At 49.2% G+C, this 17,697-nt stretch overlaps 7 protein-coding genes across 7 annotated transcripts; 3 read left to right on the top strand and 4 right to left on the bottom strand.

Annotated features, from left to right (window-relative positions):
* Window positions 1-1,638: 1,638 nt before the first annotated feature.
* Window positions 1,639-2,138, bottom strand: EI90DRAFT_2934505 (U1 zinc finger-domain-containing protein; the record flags this gene model as incomplete). The annotated part of the gene is made up of 4 exons (XM_039055110.1): window positions 1,639-1,850; window positions 1,915-1,974; window positions 2,028-2,069; window positions 2,123-2,138. 4 exons carry the CDS (start codon window positions 2,136-2,138, stop codon window positions 1,639-1,641), a joined length of 330 nt encoding a protein of 109 aa, XP_038911621.1.
* An 85-nt stretch (window positions 2,139-2,223) lies between these two features.
* On the top strand, window positions 2,224-3,029 carry EI90DRAFT_2976930 (uncharacterized protein; the record flags this gene model as incomplete). The annotated part of the gene is made up of 4 exons (XM_039055896.1): window positions 2,224-2,343; window positions 2,393-2,497; window positions 2,551-2,604; window positions 2,661-3,029. 4 exons carry the CDS (start codon window positions 2,224-2,226, stop codon window positions 2,679-2,681), a joined length of 300 nt encoding a protein of 99 aa, XP_038911620.1. The 3' UTR covers window positions 2,682-3,029.
* A 391-nt stretch (window positions 3,030-3,420) lies between these two features.
* Window positions 3,421-3,689, bottom strand: EI90DRAFT_2829895 (uncharacterized protein; the record flags this gene model as incomplete). The annotated part of the gene is made up of 2 exons (XM_039053608.1): window positions 3,421-3,462; window positions 3,558-3,689. Coding segments are annotated over 2 exons (174 nt in total), but the record flags the coding sequence as incomplete, so codon positions are not given.
* A 600-nt stretch (window positions 3,690-4,289) lies between these two features.
* Window positions 4,290-6,692, bottom strand: EI90DRAFT_3281968 (aldehyde dehydrogenase domain-containing protein). The gene is made up of 11 exons (XM_039066866.1): window positions 6,476-6,692; window positions 6,205-6,419; window positions 6,044-6,148; window positions 5,921-5,987; window positions 5,851-5,860; window positions 5,576-5,798; window positions 5,364-5,511; window positions 5,139-5,307; window positions 4,913-5,069; window positions 4,662-4,859; window positions 4,290-4,591 (listed from the first exon to the last, which is right to left on the bottom strand). The coding sequence occupies exons 1-11, from the start codon at window positions 6,604-6,606 to the stop codon at window positions 4,494-4,496; spliced, it is 1,521 nt and encodes a 506-aa protein (XP_038911618.1). The 5' UTR covers window positions 6,607-6,692; the 3' UTR covers window positions 4,290-4,493.
* Window positions 6,693-9,743: 3,051 nt separating this feature from the next.
* Window positions 9,744-11,865, bottom strand: EI90DRAFT_3146812 (NAD-dependent aldehyde dehydrogenase; the record flags this gene model as incomplete). The annotated part of the gene is made up of 12 exons (XM_039065459.1): window positions 9,744-9,841; window positions 9,904-10,101; window positions 10,164-10,320; window positions 10,379-10,547; window positions 10,603-10,750; window positions 10,824-11,046; window positions 11,100-11,109; window positions 11,160-11,226; window positions 11,284-11,388; window positions 11,448-11,475; window positions 11,544-11,661; window positions 11,738-11,865. 12 exons carry the CDS (start codon window positions 11,863-11,865, stop codon window positions 9,744-9,746), a joined length of 1,449 nt encoding a protein of 482 aa, XP_038911617.1.
* Window positions 11,866-12,138: 273 nt separating this feature from the next.
* On the top strand, window positions 12,139-13,943 carry EI90DRAFT_2319253 (uncharacterized protein). The gene is made up of 2 exons (XM_039052873.1): window positions 12,139-13,773; window positions 13,837-13,943. The coding sequence occupies exon 1, from the start codon at window positions 12,366-12,368 to the stop codon at window positions 13,770-13,772; it is 1,407 nt and encodes a 468-aa protein (XP_038911616.1). The 5' UTR covers window positions 12,139-12,365; the 3' UTR covers window position 13,773; window positions 13,837-13,943.
* Window positions 13,944-14,931: 988 nt separating this feature from the next.
* EI90DRAFT_3019480 (aldehyde dehydrogenase domain-containing protein) lies at window positions 14,932-17,108 on the top strand (the record flags this gene model as incomplete). Its single annotated transcript, XM_039057372.1, has 7 exons — window positions 14,932-15,059; window positions 15,177-15,496; window positions 15,725-15,801; window positions 15,865-16,235; window positions 16,338-16,506; window positions 16,568-16,922; window positions 17,011-17,108. 7 exons carry the CDS (start codon window positions 14,932-14,934, stop codon window positions 17,106-17,108), a joined length of 1,518 nt encoding a protein of 505 aa, XP_038911615.1.
* Window positions 17,109-17,697: the final 589 nt, after the last annotated feature.

The following is a 17,697-nucleotide window of genomic DNA, read 5'->3' as shown; positions in this document are numbered from 1 at the left end:
ATTTGGGCAGCGCGGGCAGCATTCTCTGCAGCTTCTCTTGTGTCAATTCTAGGAGGGTGAGGTCGTCGATCATCAGCAGGGGGAGTGACGGGACGCGTCGAGTTTTGGCGATTTGACCTGAAGGAAGGACGAAGCGCCATCATCATGTTAGACATTGCTTCAGCCATGGCATCGGCAGCAGCTCTGCAGAGATGAGACGGCCTATATGCAGGGGCTTCAGGAGGTGTTCAGGGGTAGAAAACTGAGAGGGGAGGAAGGTCAGTGGTCGTGTGTAGTAGTTTGTTGTGATCTTGAACTCGAGGCACTAGTGAAAACACGGCAACCTCCACACTACCAAGTTCACAAAACACTGGGTCGCTTTCACTCCCCGTTTTTCTATCGTTTGTCAAAGCATTTCCGATACAGTCTCCGAGCACGAGGCAATGGCATGCAAAGAACGCCGGGATCAGCTTCATGCAGGTGGAATGAACCGCGCGGCTATCACGCGTGGCACATTTGATCAACTGGGTTACTTGTTTGAGGAACCGCCGCTCCACCAACTGACGCCATCCACTAGCTCAAGCGCTGCCTCAGTGTCTAATCTAAACTCATCGAACAACTCCTTGAAACAAATAGAGATCTCAATGTCATTACGAATCCGATCCACGACCTCTGATGAGGAAGCCTAATACGCGTCCTCATTTCACGAAACATCCGTACATACTAGACACAGTATTTCATCCGTATCATTCAACTAAGCGGGGATAGTGCGCAAAGCTGTGCTAGGCAACCATCCCGAAACGGAAATCGGCGCTCACCCATCGATCTGACAATCTCAGCTGCTGTAAATTGGAAGTTTCCTTTGTCAAAGATGAGACATGTGAGGGTTGCATGAAGCGATAGGCTTTCTCGGTAACGGTAACACAGAATATTCGGAGATCATCCAAGATACTCACATTTCAGACAGATTGCTTTTGAAACGTCCCTCCGTCAAGCAAACAGGAGAGAACATCATGGCTGCGGAATGTCCAACACCCTACCTTGAATATTAAGCTGACCATAGAAATTAGAATTGCATGCTTGTAAAAGGGAAACATCATTTCAACAAGAAAGAAAAGAACGATTTATTGACGCCGTACAAACAATCTCCGCGCACGCTGACACTCCAAATGATATCACATGAAATTACGCAATCTAGGAACGCCGGCAGTGAGTATCTGATTTTGCGCCCGGAACCTCTCGATATGACACACCTATCTGGGTGAATGCCGCCAGGACCGGCGGGGGGTGCGGACGAACCAGGAGGACCTGCTGGGGGTCTCGGCGGGAATGGCTGACCAGGAGCAGGTGGTCCAGGGGGGAACTGTCCAGGGGGAGCAGGTCCATTAGGAGTAAATGGGGGGAAAGTCGAAGGAGGTGCATTGGGGCCACTTGGTCCACTGGGTGGGAAGGGGGGCGTACCAATTCCCCCGGGAGGCGGTGGACCGTTGGGTCCCGGAGGACCTGATGTAGAGTTATTGTTGCAGGTATATGAGACACATGCGCTCGTGAATCACTCACCCATGTAGCGAGGTCCATTCATCATCATAGGGTTGAACACAGGTGGGGGTCCTAAACACGTGGGAAAAATATTCGAATCAAGGGCAGAAGCTTCTGGCTTCAAAACGCACCAAACTGGGGTGGGCCGTATGCTGGCGCTGGAGCACCTTTTACGAATGCCTGATTGTCAGTGGAGCACAACGCCTTATTTAGCCCTTCCCCACCTAATGACGCTGCAGTAAATCCAAAGCCTCCTGGCGGCGGCCCATTTCCGGATTCGTATGCTTGGGTAATTTGGTCGATAATGTTCTGTGCTTTATCATGACCCAGCGCTACCAAAACAGATCACAAGGGCATATGGCCTCTGTATGGGCATAAAATCAGGGAACGCCGTACAAGCATAATAATCTCGAACGTTCGCCAAATGATTCCGCCCACTGTTATGAGCCTTGCGTACTGGTGAATAAAATGCATGAGCTGAGTTTGGAGACCCATTCTGTCACTCTCACCTGAAGCCGAATCATGGGTTAAAAAGACATCACAGTAGTCACCTGCAACATTCCATAAGCACCCCTCTCATAACCAGGCGTAAGGTGAGACCGACAGTAATGCTTCGGCATAGCTGAGTTGAAGCTGAATACTTTCAAACTCAATCTGGCCCATCACGTGTACTCACGTTTATCTTGTCATAACTGCTTCCGGCGCATGGCGGAGGGCCATCTCACATCAGGGGTCCGGGTACCTCTCGATCTCGTTCGCCTGTCTCTTAGTGAGCGTATCTATGTGAAGCTACGCGGGGACCGCGAGTTAACCGGCGTCTTGCATGTGTGTTTGGACTGAGCGCGCTTTTCCCCTTAAGTCATACATTTTGTAGGCGTTCGACGGTCATATGAACTTGATAATGAGCGATGTTGAAGAGACTATAACGATTGTCGAAGGATTACATGAACAAATCCCTGGGCAGCAGCCCACAATTCGAGTGAGTTCGACCTCTTCCCTTACATGGATTCCGTCATTCTCACCCACATCAAGGTAGCGAAACGTAACCTAGACCTTCTATTCATAAGAGGGGACGGTGTTATTCTTGTAAGCCACGAATCATTTCATGACCTCATTGTTCTCAGCACTCCCTGCACTCAAAGGTCTCACCGGGAGCCAGATGATCGCGAAGTCTGCTTCTACCCATACGCGTTGTTTTGTGCACCATGGACTAGGCTTGAGTCCTGGTCATTGAGGACCGTGTGTTGCTGCGTCCACGTTCTCCTCGACCTGAATGTCATGACGCCTTCTGACTTGGTCCCCTCCCGTTCTTCAAATGCAAGACCGAAGAAATTATACTGTCATTAGTCAGACGGGTGTGTTCCCGGAGATATGATGCATTCAGGTTGAAACGATGTCAAAACGTGTGTAGGCGAAAAAAATCGAGATTAAATTCTGGAAGTACACGAATGTGTGTTAGGTGTCAGTGACTCATGAATGGTTCAGCGGTCCCCAACAGTGCAGTAGCTCAGCTTTACTCCCTCACAATGCCGCGAGCCCAAGTCAACACTAAAAATAGACCATTGCAACATCTATTAATGGATGTGTGCCGATGCTGGTGATAGAGGGCCTTCCAGTCTCATTCTGCATTTTCAGGCGCTGAAACACGCGTTCGTTGTCGTAGCACCGAGCAGGACAAAAGATCTTGACGATGATTCTGGCTTGTTCTGTTTGAGTCCAAGGTTGAACACTCAGTCTCCCCCAGATCATTCATTCTGGACATCCAAGTGCCACGTTGGCAGCATAAGTGTGAGAAGGCTGTCCACCAGGAATAGTCCTGAAGGACCGCAACGTTTGATTAGCTCTAGATACAGACGTAGGATTTGATGTGGATGAAAATTGCGCCATCTCCGGTGCCCCAGTCCAAGTCCCATCCCTAAGCCACCCTGCATGGAGTATCTTGACCTGCACATGATGGACGGGAGATGCCCATGACCAGTAGAATCCGTGATTGATTGCATTAAAAGCCACAGTAATCGCCATAAGGATACGGTACTTACTGCGTGAGCCAACGACATGCCCTTCCTCAATCTTGATCCACCAACAAGCCTCGCATGAATACTCTTCAGATAGTCTTCCCATACTTCTTCATCCTCAATGGCCTGAGGCCTCGAAAGGACTTCTCCGAGCCTTGCAAGAGGTCCATTGTCGCTTCGTCGTGTGCGAGGTTCAAAGGAACCCGAACCCGGCGTCCCAGCGGACGACTGAACTGTTTGCCGATCTTTGTCCGCTATTACTCTTCCTCCCTGAGAGGGGCGGTAGTCCCCTTTTACCCACTCATCCCGGCGTTGGTAGAAGAAAGCAGGACCTTGTGATGGAATGGCGCCAACGGACTCGGGCGTTGGACCGCTTTCATTCAAGTTAGTACCATCAGGATTTGGGAGGTTGGGCGCTGGAGGTGGAGTTTCCGAGAAAGAATCGGACGGTGGTGTATTTGGTCCTTCCAGCGTTGCGATGATAAGGTCGTCGACGTCGGTGGGCATGAAGAGATGCGATCAAAATCCCCGATTTAGCTGACGTAAGCAAGCCCGTCTTTGTAAACAGGCAGGTCGCCAGGCTTGCGAACTGCTTTTTTTTTTTTAGTTCTATACGCTCCAGATGTTCCCAGATCACGCCTGAACGATCCTATGTGGACCCATGACTCCTGGGATTTACTGGTATAAGCACCGATATATCATGGTGGCTGTACCTAATTCTACAATTGCACGGTGTTGCAAACTTACACCCAGGCGGTTCTGTTAATTCACTCCACGTAACCGGTAGCACGTTCCATCCAACAATTATCACACGGAGAGAGTCTGCGTGTCGGCTCCCCAGCTGTTCCATCTCAGGATCTTCCAGGTAACATAGAGCCAGGTTCGCGACCATTGACTTCACTATAGATCGACTCTGATAACTCTAAAAGTACAATCACCCAAAAGAATACCACAGATCTGTTAAATCGGAGGGGAAGCTGACATGTTGATGTGCACCGCCTTCACTGCAGTATAATGCTCCAGAGCATATTCGCCAAGTTCACGGCCGATTCCGCTCTCTAAAAAGGGGCGAATCTCAGGTGGGAAACACGACGAAGAGGGGAGGGGTTAGAAGCACGAACTACGCACGTTTATACCCTCCAAAGGGGGCATTTAGGGAACTGGCACCATAGCAGTTTATCCACACGGTACCTGCTTTCAGTTGATTCGCCACGCTGATCGCGCGCGACACATCGCAGGTGAAGAGTCCTGCAGCGAGGCCGTAGACGGTATCATTTGCCATCCTCACCGCTTCTTCGTCACTTGAAAACTTGGCAATAACCACCACTGAGGGAGAATAATCGTCATGGGCCGCAAGCAGGTTGGAATGGAACACATGCCTGGACCAAATATCTCTTCTTTCATTATCGTCATATCGGCTTTTACGTCGGTGAAGATAGTCGGCTGAATGTAAAGTCCCTCGGCTCCATAACGTTCTCCCCCCAAATGTACTGTGGCGCCTTCCCTCTTCCCAATCTCGATATAATTCATGATTCGCTTGGGTCGTGGTTGGAAAATCAGCTCTCATCATGTCGGGGGACAGTTATTATCCCGAAAGGCACTTACATTGAAATGGGTCTCGGTCACTTGAGGCCCCTGGAATGTATCTGGAAGAAAAGGATCGCCAATTCTCACAGACTTCATCTTTTCAGTGAACGCTGCCAAGAACTTGTCGTAGATGTCCTCGTGTACAAAGACACGCGAACCGGCTATGCATAGTTGGCCCTGGTTGGCTCTGAGGAGCAACTTCTGTGAGGACTCGGTGATAGGAGCAGAACGTAAAAGACTAACAAGGCACCAAAGGCCGCCCATGAAACCGCCCTGTCCAGGTCGGCATCCTGAAAAATAATGTTGGGTGATTTTCCGCCCAGCTCGAGGGTGACTCTCTTCAAGTTGGAAGCAGCGGCAGCTTTCATGACGTGCCTCCCAACCAGACTGCCTGAAGTTGTCCAAGCACATCGAACAGCATTAAAGGGTTGCGAGGCCTGAACATCACCACTTACTTCCAGTGAACGCGACCTTGTCAATATCCATATGGCTAGCGATCGCTGCGCCAGCTGTGTCCCCATATCCAGTAACAACATTAATCACACCCTTGGGAAACCCTGCTTCCTTGATCAGTTCACACATGCGGATCGCAGTGAGGGGCGTCCATTCCGAAGGCTTGATCACAACGGTGTTTCCTGTGGCTAGGGCAGGCGCAATTTTCACGGTGAACATGCCAAGCTGGACGAAATAGGTAAAGAACGTCAATCAGCAGCAGGGGCGAGCAGCTTACGGGAAGATTCCTATTAATTACGAACTATCAGCGTGCACACAGAAACCCATGGATGTGGATAAGGGCTGACCAGGGGATAATTTGACCAACTACGCCGATGGGTTCGTGGCGTGTGTACGCAAGTTTGGAGTCGTTGACTGACCAAAACTCAGTCATGAAGGATGGAAGCGTATTAACAGCTGGGACGCCAAACCTTCGATTGTCTTTCCCTGAATCTTATCGGCCCATCCAGCAAAGTACCTCAGGATACCGATGGTCCCTTCCACATCCATCATCTTGGCCGCAATCAATGCCTTCCCTGATTGACAAGAGAGTCAGCCTGCTGGCCCCGCGAGATCGCCCAAAGCAGCTTGCCGTTCTCCAGCGCCTCAAGTGCTGAAAGCTCATCCGCATTTTCCGCAACTAAGTCCGCCAAACGGTTTAATAGTCGTCTACGTTCCGTGGGAGGTGCCTTCATTCCCCATCTTTGCTCAAAAGCCTCCCGCGCGGCTCGCACTGCAATGTCAACATCCTTTTCTGTCGCTGCAGCCACAATTCCTATCGTTTTCCCACTTGTAGGGTTAACAATACTAGTGCGCCAGATGGATGTTTCGAGTGAGCTCAATTCAGAAGGATTTAAACTCACCCAATTCTGTTACCATCGACCGCATCAACGAACTCATTGTTGATAAACAGCCCCGTGCTAAAGAATGACCTTCCTCGGAATCCTCCTCCAGGAGCACTGTTGAAATCGAACTCAAACGATGGGGGCGACATGCATGAAGGGGACTGGATAAGACGGTGTGCACGCTAACAGAAATTCTATAGCTAGGTCTCTCAAAAAAATCTTTCAGCGTTTGTTCTGTTGTGAAAGGGACACTCTTAATAGAAAGCGTCACGGTACAAATAATGGTAAATACATGGGGTCGAGGTCGTTTCCGAGTCATTATGTACGTAAGCGGCCTTATTTGACGTGATGACTCAGCCAAGAAAGTACCAAAGCATTTCCCTAGCAAATGGTTAAAGGCACCGCCGGCCCCTTACTACAGGCACACCCTACCCAGCGAAAGCTACACCAAAAAAAGGGTGCGAGAATCTACACTTCGGCGTAAGTTGGTCAGTTCTACACTCTCAACAGTACTGGGGCTGAAAATATCAAAGTGAGGACTCCATTCTTCAGCAATCATGTTTTCGTTCGTGTGCAACGAGCGAATTCCAATAGTGTTTCGTTGATAGGGAATATGCATCTGAAGTATCGGACAAAGACGAAACGCACCTTGAATAGGGGCGCCAAATCCGGGAGAGGGCATGCCAATGAATTAGCTATGGAGGATGAATTCCGAATGTGACCTGGAATAAAGGAAGTCAGTCAGGACTGAACATATACTCAAGTACAAAGGATGGAAGGAAGATGGGGTTCAGAACAATTCTAGATTTTATTTTTCCTGTCACTTCATGAGACTGGTCATGATCGGTGGACATGTAAGGTTCACATCATACGGAGGAAGGATACAGAGGCAAATGCATCACAAATTATGAAGGTACGCACCAGATCTGCTCTTTAAAGGTACCGTAATAGTGGACGACATAACCCCCCTCCCTTCCCTCAGGGGAAGGGAGCGGATTCGGAATGGAGAAATGATATATTGTTGGATGTTGATAAGTGAAAGGGAACTAGGTGCAAACGTGTAGCACCAAAGCAGGGCTCTCTGATCGGCTATAAATTTGAGGAATGGCCGCGTTGCAATAGCCAGGATTGTACTGGCACTGTGCAATCAACCACGAGGAGCGAAAGGACTGCAACCTTTTCGGTTCTTGCCGCTTTTACCCATCTGAGAACCGGAAGCAACTTGGTCATCCCCTGAGTCTTACTCCCTTTTTCCCATGCTCTTCGAAAGGTCTCGAGACAGGATGAGACGGAAAGACTAAAAATCTGTAGCTTTCGAAGTTGCATGAAAAATAATATTTCTGGATTCTCTTCCAAGAGCATTCTTCAGTCAGTGCAAAGCCTGCATCTGCTCGTTGGCGCATCCTGCAGATATTTGAGGCGTGGTCCTCGCGTTCATGCACCCCAAATAGCACGGAACGCTCAATCAGTCGACTCGTATTGCCCTCTGTGCATTGCTCAGGACTTTGATCTGCCCGAGCGAAGGCGCTAGCTGCTAGACCACATATCATGTCGTTCACCAAGTGAACGATGTCCTTTTTCGTTGATGAAAATACATAGCACCCTATTTCAATTCCCTTGAATGCCTGAATTTCGAATCTTGGGGGCGAAAGACGCTCGCGGTCTCGCGTACTGCTCAGCTGATGGGTGTGTCTAAACCGGCGGTCTCAATTACTCGGAGGTGAGCCTGAGCCCGGGATTACCTTTGATTCAGTGGCAGCTTTCAAAATATGCCGTCCCAGTCCGTCGTGAGGTTCAATGGTAAGGCACCATATTACCTCGGTTACCCCATAAGTTAACCCACTCGACGAAATGAAGGTTGGTTTGCCAATGGCTGGGTATCGCCGCATGCTCAGGGAAACCCACCTCGTGATAGCAGGCACACCAATGGTTGACAGTGAGAAGGGCTAATATTCCTGTGACGAGCGTTGCTGCAATATCTCAGGGGAACATGGCAAGCTTGGGGATGAAGGAGGCGGCGCTGGTGCACGAAAGTTAAATGAAGAGACTAAAAAAGTACCGGGGAGTTTCTGAAACGATCCCAAAGAAGTGGGCATCGCAAGGCATAAAATCAGTGATCTGTCTTACTACAATGCTATGCGTTGTGGGATATCCTTAGTGACCCTCAATAATCTTCTAAATATTTGTCTGTCCATCCAGTGAAATACCTTGTTATGTTGATGAGAATTGGAGCTTCAGATGTCCAGGCCCATGCAGGACATAGAAGATATAGAAGATGCCTTTCCTGAATGCAACACTGGAAAGCCAGCCACCAATAAGGATTTAGTGGCTGAGACCCTCTGGCGTGTATCGCTCCACCAAGTCCGCGAGGGGATGATATGACTACATGAAATGGCAGTATTTACACGATCTTGACGCGGCGCTCCCTGCTGATGAAATGAAGAGACTTGGCGTTGTGCAAATTTGGATCCGTCATTTCCAATATGTGATCCGAACATACCCTGAAAATTGGATGATTTATCAGAGCAACAGCATACTCCACAATGCCGTCGACGCTGTCAACAAACTCATTGTTGATAAAGAGGCTGACGCTGAATGAGATCATCCCACTGGATTGCGTGCGCCCATGCGCTTTGAAGTCGTGCTCCATGAAGACAGGTAGGCTCATTTTCTGGCAGAAGCATAGAAAGGAAGCGAAAGAGGGGAGGATATGGGCTGGAGCTTGTATCCACAGCTTCGAGCCGGGTAACAGACATCGTTCTAAAGAGGTCGCAAATCATCTGATACCGAATGTAATGAATCCGCAAAAGGATTAAGACTTTTGGTCCCATTGGTATATAAGCCCGTGGGTGGATGGGGAAAGTCCGAACGGGGCAATGTTTAGCTCAGAACGCCCATCAATGCTAGCGCTTTTACAGCACCGTGTGAAGACTTACAATTGAAGCTGGGCCAAAAAAAAAATGCTGCACTCAGCTGCGCATGAGCATATGCGGTCTGATGTTCTAGGCTTTGACCACCATCAGTTCCACACCCGGAATTCCCCCGGATCTGTTTGCATGTTAGTGGGATCCATTCCCCGGCCATAGATTTGCGGGACATCTGCTCTGGGATTGAACACCCGAAATGATTGATCCAAGAGACGAGGCAAATTTCAACATGGTTAGATGAATACAAGGATACAGTCAAATCACGAATGCTTTCGCGCGTTCTGATAGCGGGGAGACGATCGCAGACAAGGGTCACTAGCACGCTGTCCAAACTCTGAAGGCTGGATTGGAAAATGCACTTAGATCGGCGGCGTAGCTGAAAGATTGATGTGCACGGCCTTCACTTCAGTGTAATTCTGGAGTGCATATTCACCGAGTTCTCGGCCAATTCCGCTCTCTAGTTGGTCGCCAATCAGCCGACAAAGGCCAAGGGGAGGCGGAGATCAAAGAACAGCTCACGTTTGTACCCACCAAATGGTAAGGTCACTTCGACTTTGTTGAACTCGTTTATCCATACGGTTCCAGACTTAAGCTTGTTCGAAACGTCGATGGCACGGGATATATCTTTCGTGAAGATGCCTGCTGCTAACCCGTACAACGTGTCGTTCGCCAGACGCACAGCTTCCTCATCATTTGAGAACTTGGCAACGACAACAACTGGAGTTGGTGGCCACTATGAGTAAAGTGGTTGAGTCGGAGCGATTGGAAAGTTCGCATACCTGGGCCAAATATCTCTTCCCTCATAATTTTCATATCCGGCTTCACGTCCGTGAAAATGGTAGGCTCGATGAAAAAGCCTTCCGTACCATGCTGACTTCCACCAAGGTGGAGTGTGGCACCATCTTTCTTGCCACTCTCGATATAACCCATTATACGCTGAAATGTGAAAGGGAAAACGTTAACTTCAGCTTGGAGCGGAACATCAATAACCTGCCTTGAATTGCGTTTCGGACGCTTGGGGGCCTTGGAAAGTGTCTGGAGCGAATGGGTTCCCAACTTTCAGGCTCTTCAGCTTCTCCGTAAACTTCAGCAAGAACTCATCATATATCTTCTCATGCACATAGACACGCGAGCCAGCGCTGCAAGTTTGGCCGTGGTTGAATCTTTAAAAGACGCCTCAGAGAACCCACCAGAGAAGGGGATAATGCTATCACTTACACAATACCAAAGGCGGCCCAGCTGACGGCCTTGTCCAAGTCGGCGTCATCAAAAATGATAGACGGAGATTTCCCGCCCAGTTCTAGGGTGACCTTCTTCAAGTTCGAAGCAGCCGCCGATTTGAGGATATGCCTTCCCACGAGCGTGCCTTAAAGCGATGCTGATCATCAGTTTTCTCCTCTTCTTCCTCGCCGAATGATCGCCGAAGAGGAGCGGCTTACTTCCAGTGAAAGCAACCTTATCAATGTCCATATGGCTCGATATGGCAGCGCCCGCAACACTTCCAAGTCCTGTAACAACGTTTAGAACGCCCTTGGGGAATCCGGCCTCCTTCGCAAGAGCCGCAACACGGATGGCCGTGAGTGGTGTCCACTCGGACGGCTTGATGACGATAGTGTTCCCGGTGGCAAGTGCAGGGGAAATCTTCCAAGCGAACATGCCGAGCTAGAGAGGATTCGAATTCAGCGTCAATCCACAGGAAAAGCTGCGGTTCGCACGGGGAAGTTCCTGACACTGGGTATTAGATCATGTCATTCGCGTCATTGGATACCACTGACCAGGGAATAATCTGACCGACGACTCCAATGGGCTCATGGCGTGTATATGCAAACTTGGCGTCATTCACTAAAAAAGGAGATTGGAAATTTCAGCTGGGAATTCTTGAATACGTTAGCGACTGGCCTTCAATGGTCTTCCCATGGATTTTGTCCGCCCACCCGGCATAGTATCTCAACGTGTTCACGAAGCCTTGAACATCTACAAATCGTGACACGAAAACAGTCTTTCCTAGAACATTATCGAGGTTATTGACAGTATTATGGGCTACCAAACCAAAGAAAACCTACCATTATTCAGACTTTCCAGGGCAGCAAGCTCATCAGCATGTTGTTCCACCAAATCGGCAAGACGGCGTATCAATCGAGCACGCTCGGGGGTGGGACCTTGGTTCCCCATCTCTGTTCAAACGCTTCTCGAGCCGCCTTCACGGCAATGTCGATGTCCTTGTCAGTGGCTGCACTGACATGACCAAGAGGCTTCCCGTCCGTCGGGTTTACGAGCCTTATCGAAGGTTTGAGGGGGAGAACGCATGTGTGTGAATGTGACTTGGTAACTGAGAGTTGGAAACTTGACTCACTCGACAGTCGAACCTTCAACAGATTCCACAAACTCATTGTTGATGAACAGCCCTGCGCTGAAAGCAACCTTTCCGGTGAAGTTTCCACCCGTCGTTTGAAAGTCAAACTCGAAGGTTGGGGGTGCCATCCTAGGTCTTTTTAAATCGGAGGTAGCCCTAATGGGCTCCTCCATATTTATACCTCAGGGGAAATCTCACAGACCGGACCAATGATCAGGTTACATTCAAATGCGGTGAGGGTGTTGAATTACGACATGTGAAGCTAGATGCCGAATGTTAAAGCACAAAGGCAAATTTACGGACGTGGCTAGAACTTTGTCTAACCCCGCGCGCGCCCGACGAACAACGTTGCGTTCAACATTCTTGAATTGGACTAAAAAGCTCGAGCAAAGAAATTGAGTCGTGGGCTTCATCGAGCCGACGAGTTGCGGTGCGCAATAGGTGATCCGTCGGGTGCAGTGAAGCCGATTCGATTCACGAGGATATAATATTATGAAGAATGAGGGTTTGGGTTTGGTTGGTGGGGTTGGGTTGCATATGAGCTGAATTTTTATGAGTCAAATTGACTCCACACGTGCAATTCAAAACCTGTGAAACCGCCTGTCAAACGCATCCACAAGCAACGGCAATGCGCACTTTCGAAGATATTCCCAATGAAATTATCATGCACATTGCTCGGGATGTGTCATCCTCCTCTGAGCTCATCTCTCTCACACTCACATCCCGTCGTTTACGTGGCATTGCCGAAACTCAGCTATATCGGTCCGTGTCTCTCGAGGACGGTGGCCACGAGACAGAAGACGAACGCCAACTTCGAGGATTCGTACATACGCTTATTTCGCGGCCTGAACTACGACCACTCACCCGGCATCTTGCCATTTCATGGTATGGCCTTTATGATGAAGAGGAAACAAAGCCAGAAATGCCATACGTTGCAGACGAAAGCAAACTGAGTACTCTCCAAACTTTAGCGCGCGAAAAGGGAATGTCAGCTCGTGCTGTTTCCGACCTCAAGAAGGGTTGGTGTCGACCTTACTTTTCATTGTTGATGCATATCCTGCCATCGTTGGAAAGTCTAGTGATACGGGAAATGAATTCTGATGCAGTGATAACCACAAAGTGGGCCTGGGGTCCCGGTGAATATCATGGGCCCCTCCCCGTAGCCTTCCAGTCTTTGAGGAGTTTCGAGCTGAACTTCCACATGGACGAGGATGGTCTGCGCGCTGCGGATGTCGTCCCCTTTATGTCCCTTCCCGCTCTCAACTCATTCCGAGTGAGCCAATTTGCAGGATGGGGTACGGTTCGTTGGCACAAGGCGGAATCCAGCAATGATGCAGAATCCAACAATGATGCAGAATCCAACAATGCAGAATCCAGCAATGATGCAGAATTCAGCGACGATGACGGTCCGGCACCTCGAATTTTTCAAAGCATGCGCTTCACCAACCGATCGTCAAAACTCAAGAAGCTTGATTTCAACTTGAGCGTTGTTGCCCCAGAGCTATTGGATGGCATTTTGCAAATCCCTGAAGCGTTGGATATACTGATTTATGATAATGGCGGTGATGCTGTCTTATATCATGAGATCGATCCTCCTGCTTTCTGCAGGGCTCTCCGACACCAAATCCGGAGTCTGACCACTCTCCGCATTACGGTTTCAGGCTATTTGGCGGATATCGATGAAAGTCTTGAACCCATGGGTACCCTCAGTGATTTCATTTCGCTAAAGAAGCTCTCTGTCCCATGCTTGTACCTATTCGGGCATCCGAGTGTCGTTGACGATGGGCCGCAAGAGAGCCGCAAATTCTTTGATTTGCTCCCACCGAATCTCTCCAGTGTGACTATCGGCACGGAAGACTGGGACGTGGAAAAGTTTATTGATGCTGTTGGCGGGGGAGAAGATGAGGGATGGAGGAGTTTACTAAGTCAACGCCTACCGCACTTGGAAGAACTCATCGTTACTTCGGAGGAGCCCAATAATGCTGCAGCGACACTGGAGGTGATGGGAATAAACTTTCAGCTCCTCACGTACTAGCGTACGCTTTTATTATCCTATAATTACGATGCGTTCAACTGATTTGTGTAAATCCTATCGCCAGGCACCCATCACAAGTACATAGTCCAGGCAGTTATGACAGTTAGATCCATCAGACACCTGGGACAATCATTTCTACATCTTGGATTATCATTTCGACAATTTTCGACGTTCAGTCACTTAGCTTGATTACAGTAGTAACTAGCTCGTTCATGCCATCCATGGGGCTTCTTTTGGGCTGGCGGCGGGTAGTATGGCATACGATTGGCAATAGTACACATGCTCACACATAGCAGGACTCGGTGGTACCAGGTCCTACCCTTGATAGTAGCTTTAATGATGGCGGCATATGTAGTACATATATGCACTTGGCCACCTTCACCTCCAAGCATGCCGCTATCGTTCATAGGAAGTGAGATGGTGGTCGTGCGAGGCAATATCAGTTTGCAAAATCAGCAAATTTGTCGCTGCACGATGCAAAGGTTTGGTGCGCATACATGCATGGGCACGGTCAAGTGGGTAGTCTGCAAACTATGTCTGGACTGATTTTTATTTTTGGCGTATACATCTAACTATACTAGAGCCGTGTTCGCCCATAGTAACTAGAATGACCCAACACTAGTGGACATGCGGCCCACGGAGATTCCAGGGCCGAAATTTGATATTACACAATAAATTCGGCCAACTCCGCTGCAAAACATGGGTACGAGTCTGGGTTCGACGACTTTTGTGCATCCGTCATACTATGTACTGGGAAACCATGACGATGGAAAGCGTTATCGTGGCGCAGTGGCGCAGTTGATTATTATTATTTTCACCAAGTTGTAAGTTGTGGAATCGCTCGGCCAGTGTGGGATGGCTCGCGATCGGAGGAGAAAAGGTCATCGGGCCTCATACCCATTGTTAGGAACGTTGATCTCCAATGCGCTAGGCTTCTTCTGTTCCAATAGAGCTTGATCACCTGCCTAGAAATGAATCTATCATGACTCTCACCCTACGGATCCGGAGAACCCTAGTCTGTCCAATCCCAATCGAGTTCTTGCTCATGAAACCCTGAATGTGGAGGTGCAGTTCTTCCAGACGTAGATAAGGCTCCCTCCATCTCCAAATCGTAACCTCCCCAAATCCCCCCCTCTCTTTCAACACCCAACGATCCAGTATGGCTCCTCCTAATTTCGAGTACGACTTTAAGGACTTGGCGGGTAACTTTCACGGAAAGTCTTCCTTTAACTCTGGACTCTATATCAATGGAGAATTCGTCGAGGGTGTTGACAAAACCACCGTCGAGTGCGTAGGGAGCGGACCCTTTACCCCAGACTCCATCTAACTTTGTTTCCACTTTGTTGTCTTTATTCCCACCCTGCCCAATCCCCACGATGTAACTCCCTTGATCCTCTCCCACAGAATCGTCAACCCCGCGACCGGGAAACCCCTCAGCAATATCCCAGCTGCGACCGACAAAGACGTCGATATAGCCGTCAGAGCCGCTCGAGAAGCTTTCGAGACACGTTGGGGAACCAAAGTCCCTCCCACCGAACGTGCAAGACTTTTATTCAAGTTGGCAGATTTGATCGAAGCGAACGCTGATGAACTTGCCGCGTTGGAATCTTTGAATAATGGAAAGGCGTTTGCGATCGCTAGAGCGGTGGATCTGCAGGGGGCCATCGATACGTTTAGGTATTATGCTGGGTGGGCGGACAAGGTTCATGGGAAGACGATCGAAGGTGGGTCGTGAGACCCCATGTTTTTACCTCGCATTCAGCGTCCCGTCTGATTCGTTATTCAACATTCGCTGCCCTCTCAACCTTGGGTGACTGATTGTACCTACTCGCTCGTCTGGTCCCGATCCCTTCGTGCTTACATAATTGTTCTGATGACGCCACCTACCGCTTCACGTCTTCCCGGAATTACCGCGATCCTCCTTGATGATGGTTCGTTTGGTTGGTGAACAGTGAACGATACCAAATTTGCTTATACCCGCCACGAGCCTATTGGAGTCGTTGGTCAGATCACGCCGTGGAACTTCCCCGTGCGTCATCCTCGCTTGTCCCTGACGGCGTTGGAGGAATGAATGTTCCTTCACCTTACTTAGCTCTGGATGCTTTCATGGAAACTGGCCCCAGCCCTCGCAACAGGAAACACGATCGTCTTCAAGCCCTCGGAATGGACTCCTCTCACAGCCATCCGCGTGGCCTCCCTCATCGAAGAAGTTGGGTTCCCTCGGGGTGTTGTGAACATCCTGACTGGTATAGGGAACACAGCTGGGGCGGCCATCAGCGCACACATGGGGATTGATAAGGTTGCGTTCACGGGGAGTACGCTCGTGGGGAGACATATTTTGAAGAGTGCAGCAAACTCGAATCTAAAGAAGGTTACGCTTGAGTTGGGCGGAAAGAGTCCTGCTATTATTTGGGATGACGCTGAGTTGGACACAGCTGTCTCATGGGCTGCCTTCGGTATTGGGTGAGTAGTTCCTTCCACTCTCTCTCTTTCTCTCTTCCTTTTCGTGATTCAGGGACTGATCAGCATGATTCCGTACCCCCTTTCTTTGGTCTTTTTTTTTAGATTCAACCATGGACAGACATGTTGTGCTGGTTCGCGAGTGTTTGTGCACGAGAAGATTTACGATACTTTCCTTGAAAAGTTCACGAAGAAGTTGAAGGAGATTAAAGTCGGTGATCCGTTCCAACCCGATACTTTCCAGGGGCCACAAGTCTCTGAGACACAATACAACGTGCGCGTCCCTTCTATTCAAATTATTAGTCTAGCCCTAATGCTCGATCGCCTGCTTTCAGCGCATCATGAACCACATCAGCATTGGTAAGAAAGAAGGTGCTACAGTTCACCTTGGAGGCGAACGCCACGGAACGGAAGGGTTCTTCATCCAACCAACTATCTTCACCGACGTCAAGCCCGAAATGACCATCGTCAAAGAAGAAATTTTTGGACCTGTCGTCGTCTTGGCTAGGTTCAACAATGAGGAGGAGCTGATTAGATTGGCGAACGATAGTGTTTATGGGTTGGCAGCTGCCGTGTTTACGAAAGATGTCACCAGAGCCATTGGGATTACGAATCGCTTGAAAGCCGGGACCGTTTGGGTCAATTGTTATAACCTTTTGGATGTCAGCGTTCCGTTTGGAGGGTATAAACGTGTGTAGTTCCCCCCTCTTTTTCCGTGTTTGCGGGTTCTTATAGTGGTGTGTTGTTGTTTGCTGATGTTCCATACTTCTGATTGTAGAGAGTGGCATCGGACGTGAGTGTGGAGAGTACGCTCTGGCGAACTATACCGAAGTCAAGGCTGTTCATATCAATCTTACCGGTCAGCCTCCGATCTAAAATGGCGCATGTTCCGCCCTTTTGGCGCCAACACTTTGTGCTCCCTTTACCAATTCTGCTCTTACTCTTTCTCGCTTGCTTTTAACGCTCCTCGGCTAGCCTGTCGTCGCTGCACTCGAAAGAAATGTGTTGTACCAACGCCCAACTATCTCGGTCTCTTGGTTGTCATGTATGCACAGGAAGGATATATGCTTGATTTTCAAGAATTAGAAAGTGAAACGTTGATGGATCCCCATATGGGGTGCTCCGTTTTTTTGCCAACCATCTGGTGTCCGCAACTTTGAGGATGCCGTCAACCTGTTATGGATCATATCTCTTATCTTCTCGCAGCCGTGTAGCGGTTGATTCATCGGCTTCACTTTTTTCCTCCATGAAATTGCTCTGTAATCTTCTCGACCACCTGGTATGCACCCTCCATCAGGAGTAATTAATTACGCACACACCCTTGAGTTAATTTCCTCATCGCATCCATCAGCGCGTTCTCGCATGCTTTACTTTCTCAGACTTCCACACATCTCTCATTGTGATCACTATCCCACGTCAGTATCGGTTTCTGGTTTGTGGGAGAGCGCCACTTGCGCGTATAGTA

The sequence above is a fragment of the Cantharellus anzutake genome (assembly GCF_015039405.1).
Source record: "Cantharellus anzutake strain C23 chromosome Unknown EI90scaffold_60, whole genome shotgun sequence".
Lineage (NCBI taxonomy): Eukaryota > Fungi > Basidiomycota > Agaricomycetes > Cantharellales > Hydnaceae > Cantharellus > Cantharellus anzutake.
Note: the sequence above shows the minus strand (reverse complement) of the source record. Positions and strands in the feature narration are given on the sequence as shown.

Coding starts and splice junctions, on each gene's coding strand:
- EI90DRAFT_3281968 (XM_039066866.1), bottom strand. CDS start 6,606: ATGTCGCCCCCATCGTTTGAGTTCGATTTCAACAGTGCTCCTGGAGGA. Junction 6,420..6,475: donor GTCGATGGTAACAGAATTGG/GTGAGTTTAAAT, acceptor CTGGCGCACTAG/TATTGTTAACCCTACAAGTG. Junction 6,149..6,204: donor ACTTGAGGCGCTGGAGAACG/GCAAGCTGCTTT, acceptor CTTGTCAATCAG/GGAAGGCATTGATTGCGGCC.
- EI90DRAFT_2319253 (XM_039052873.1), top strand. CDS start 12,366: ATGCGCACTTTCGAAGATATTCCCAATGAAATTATCATGCACATTGCT.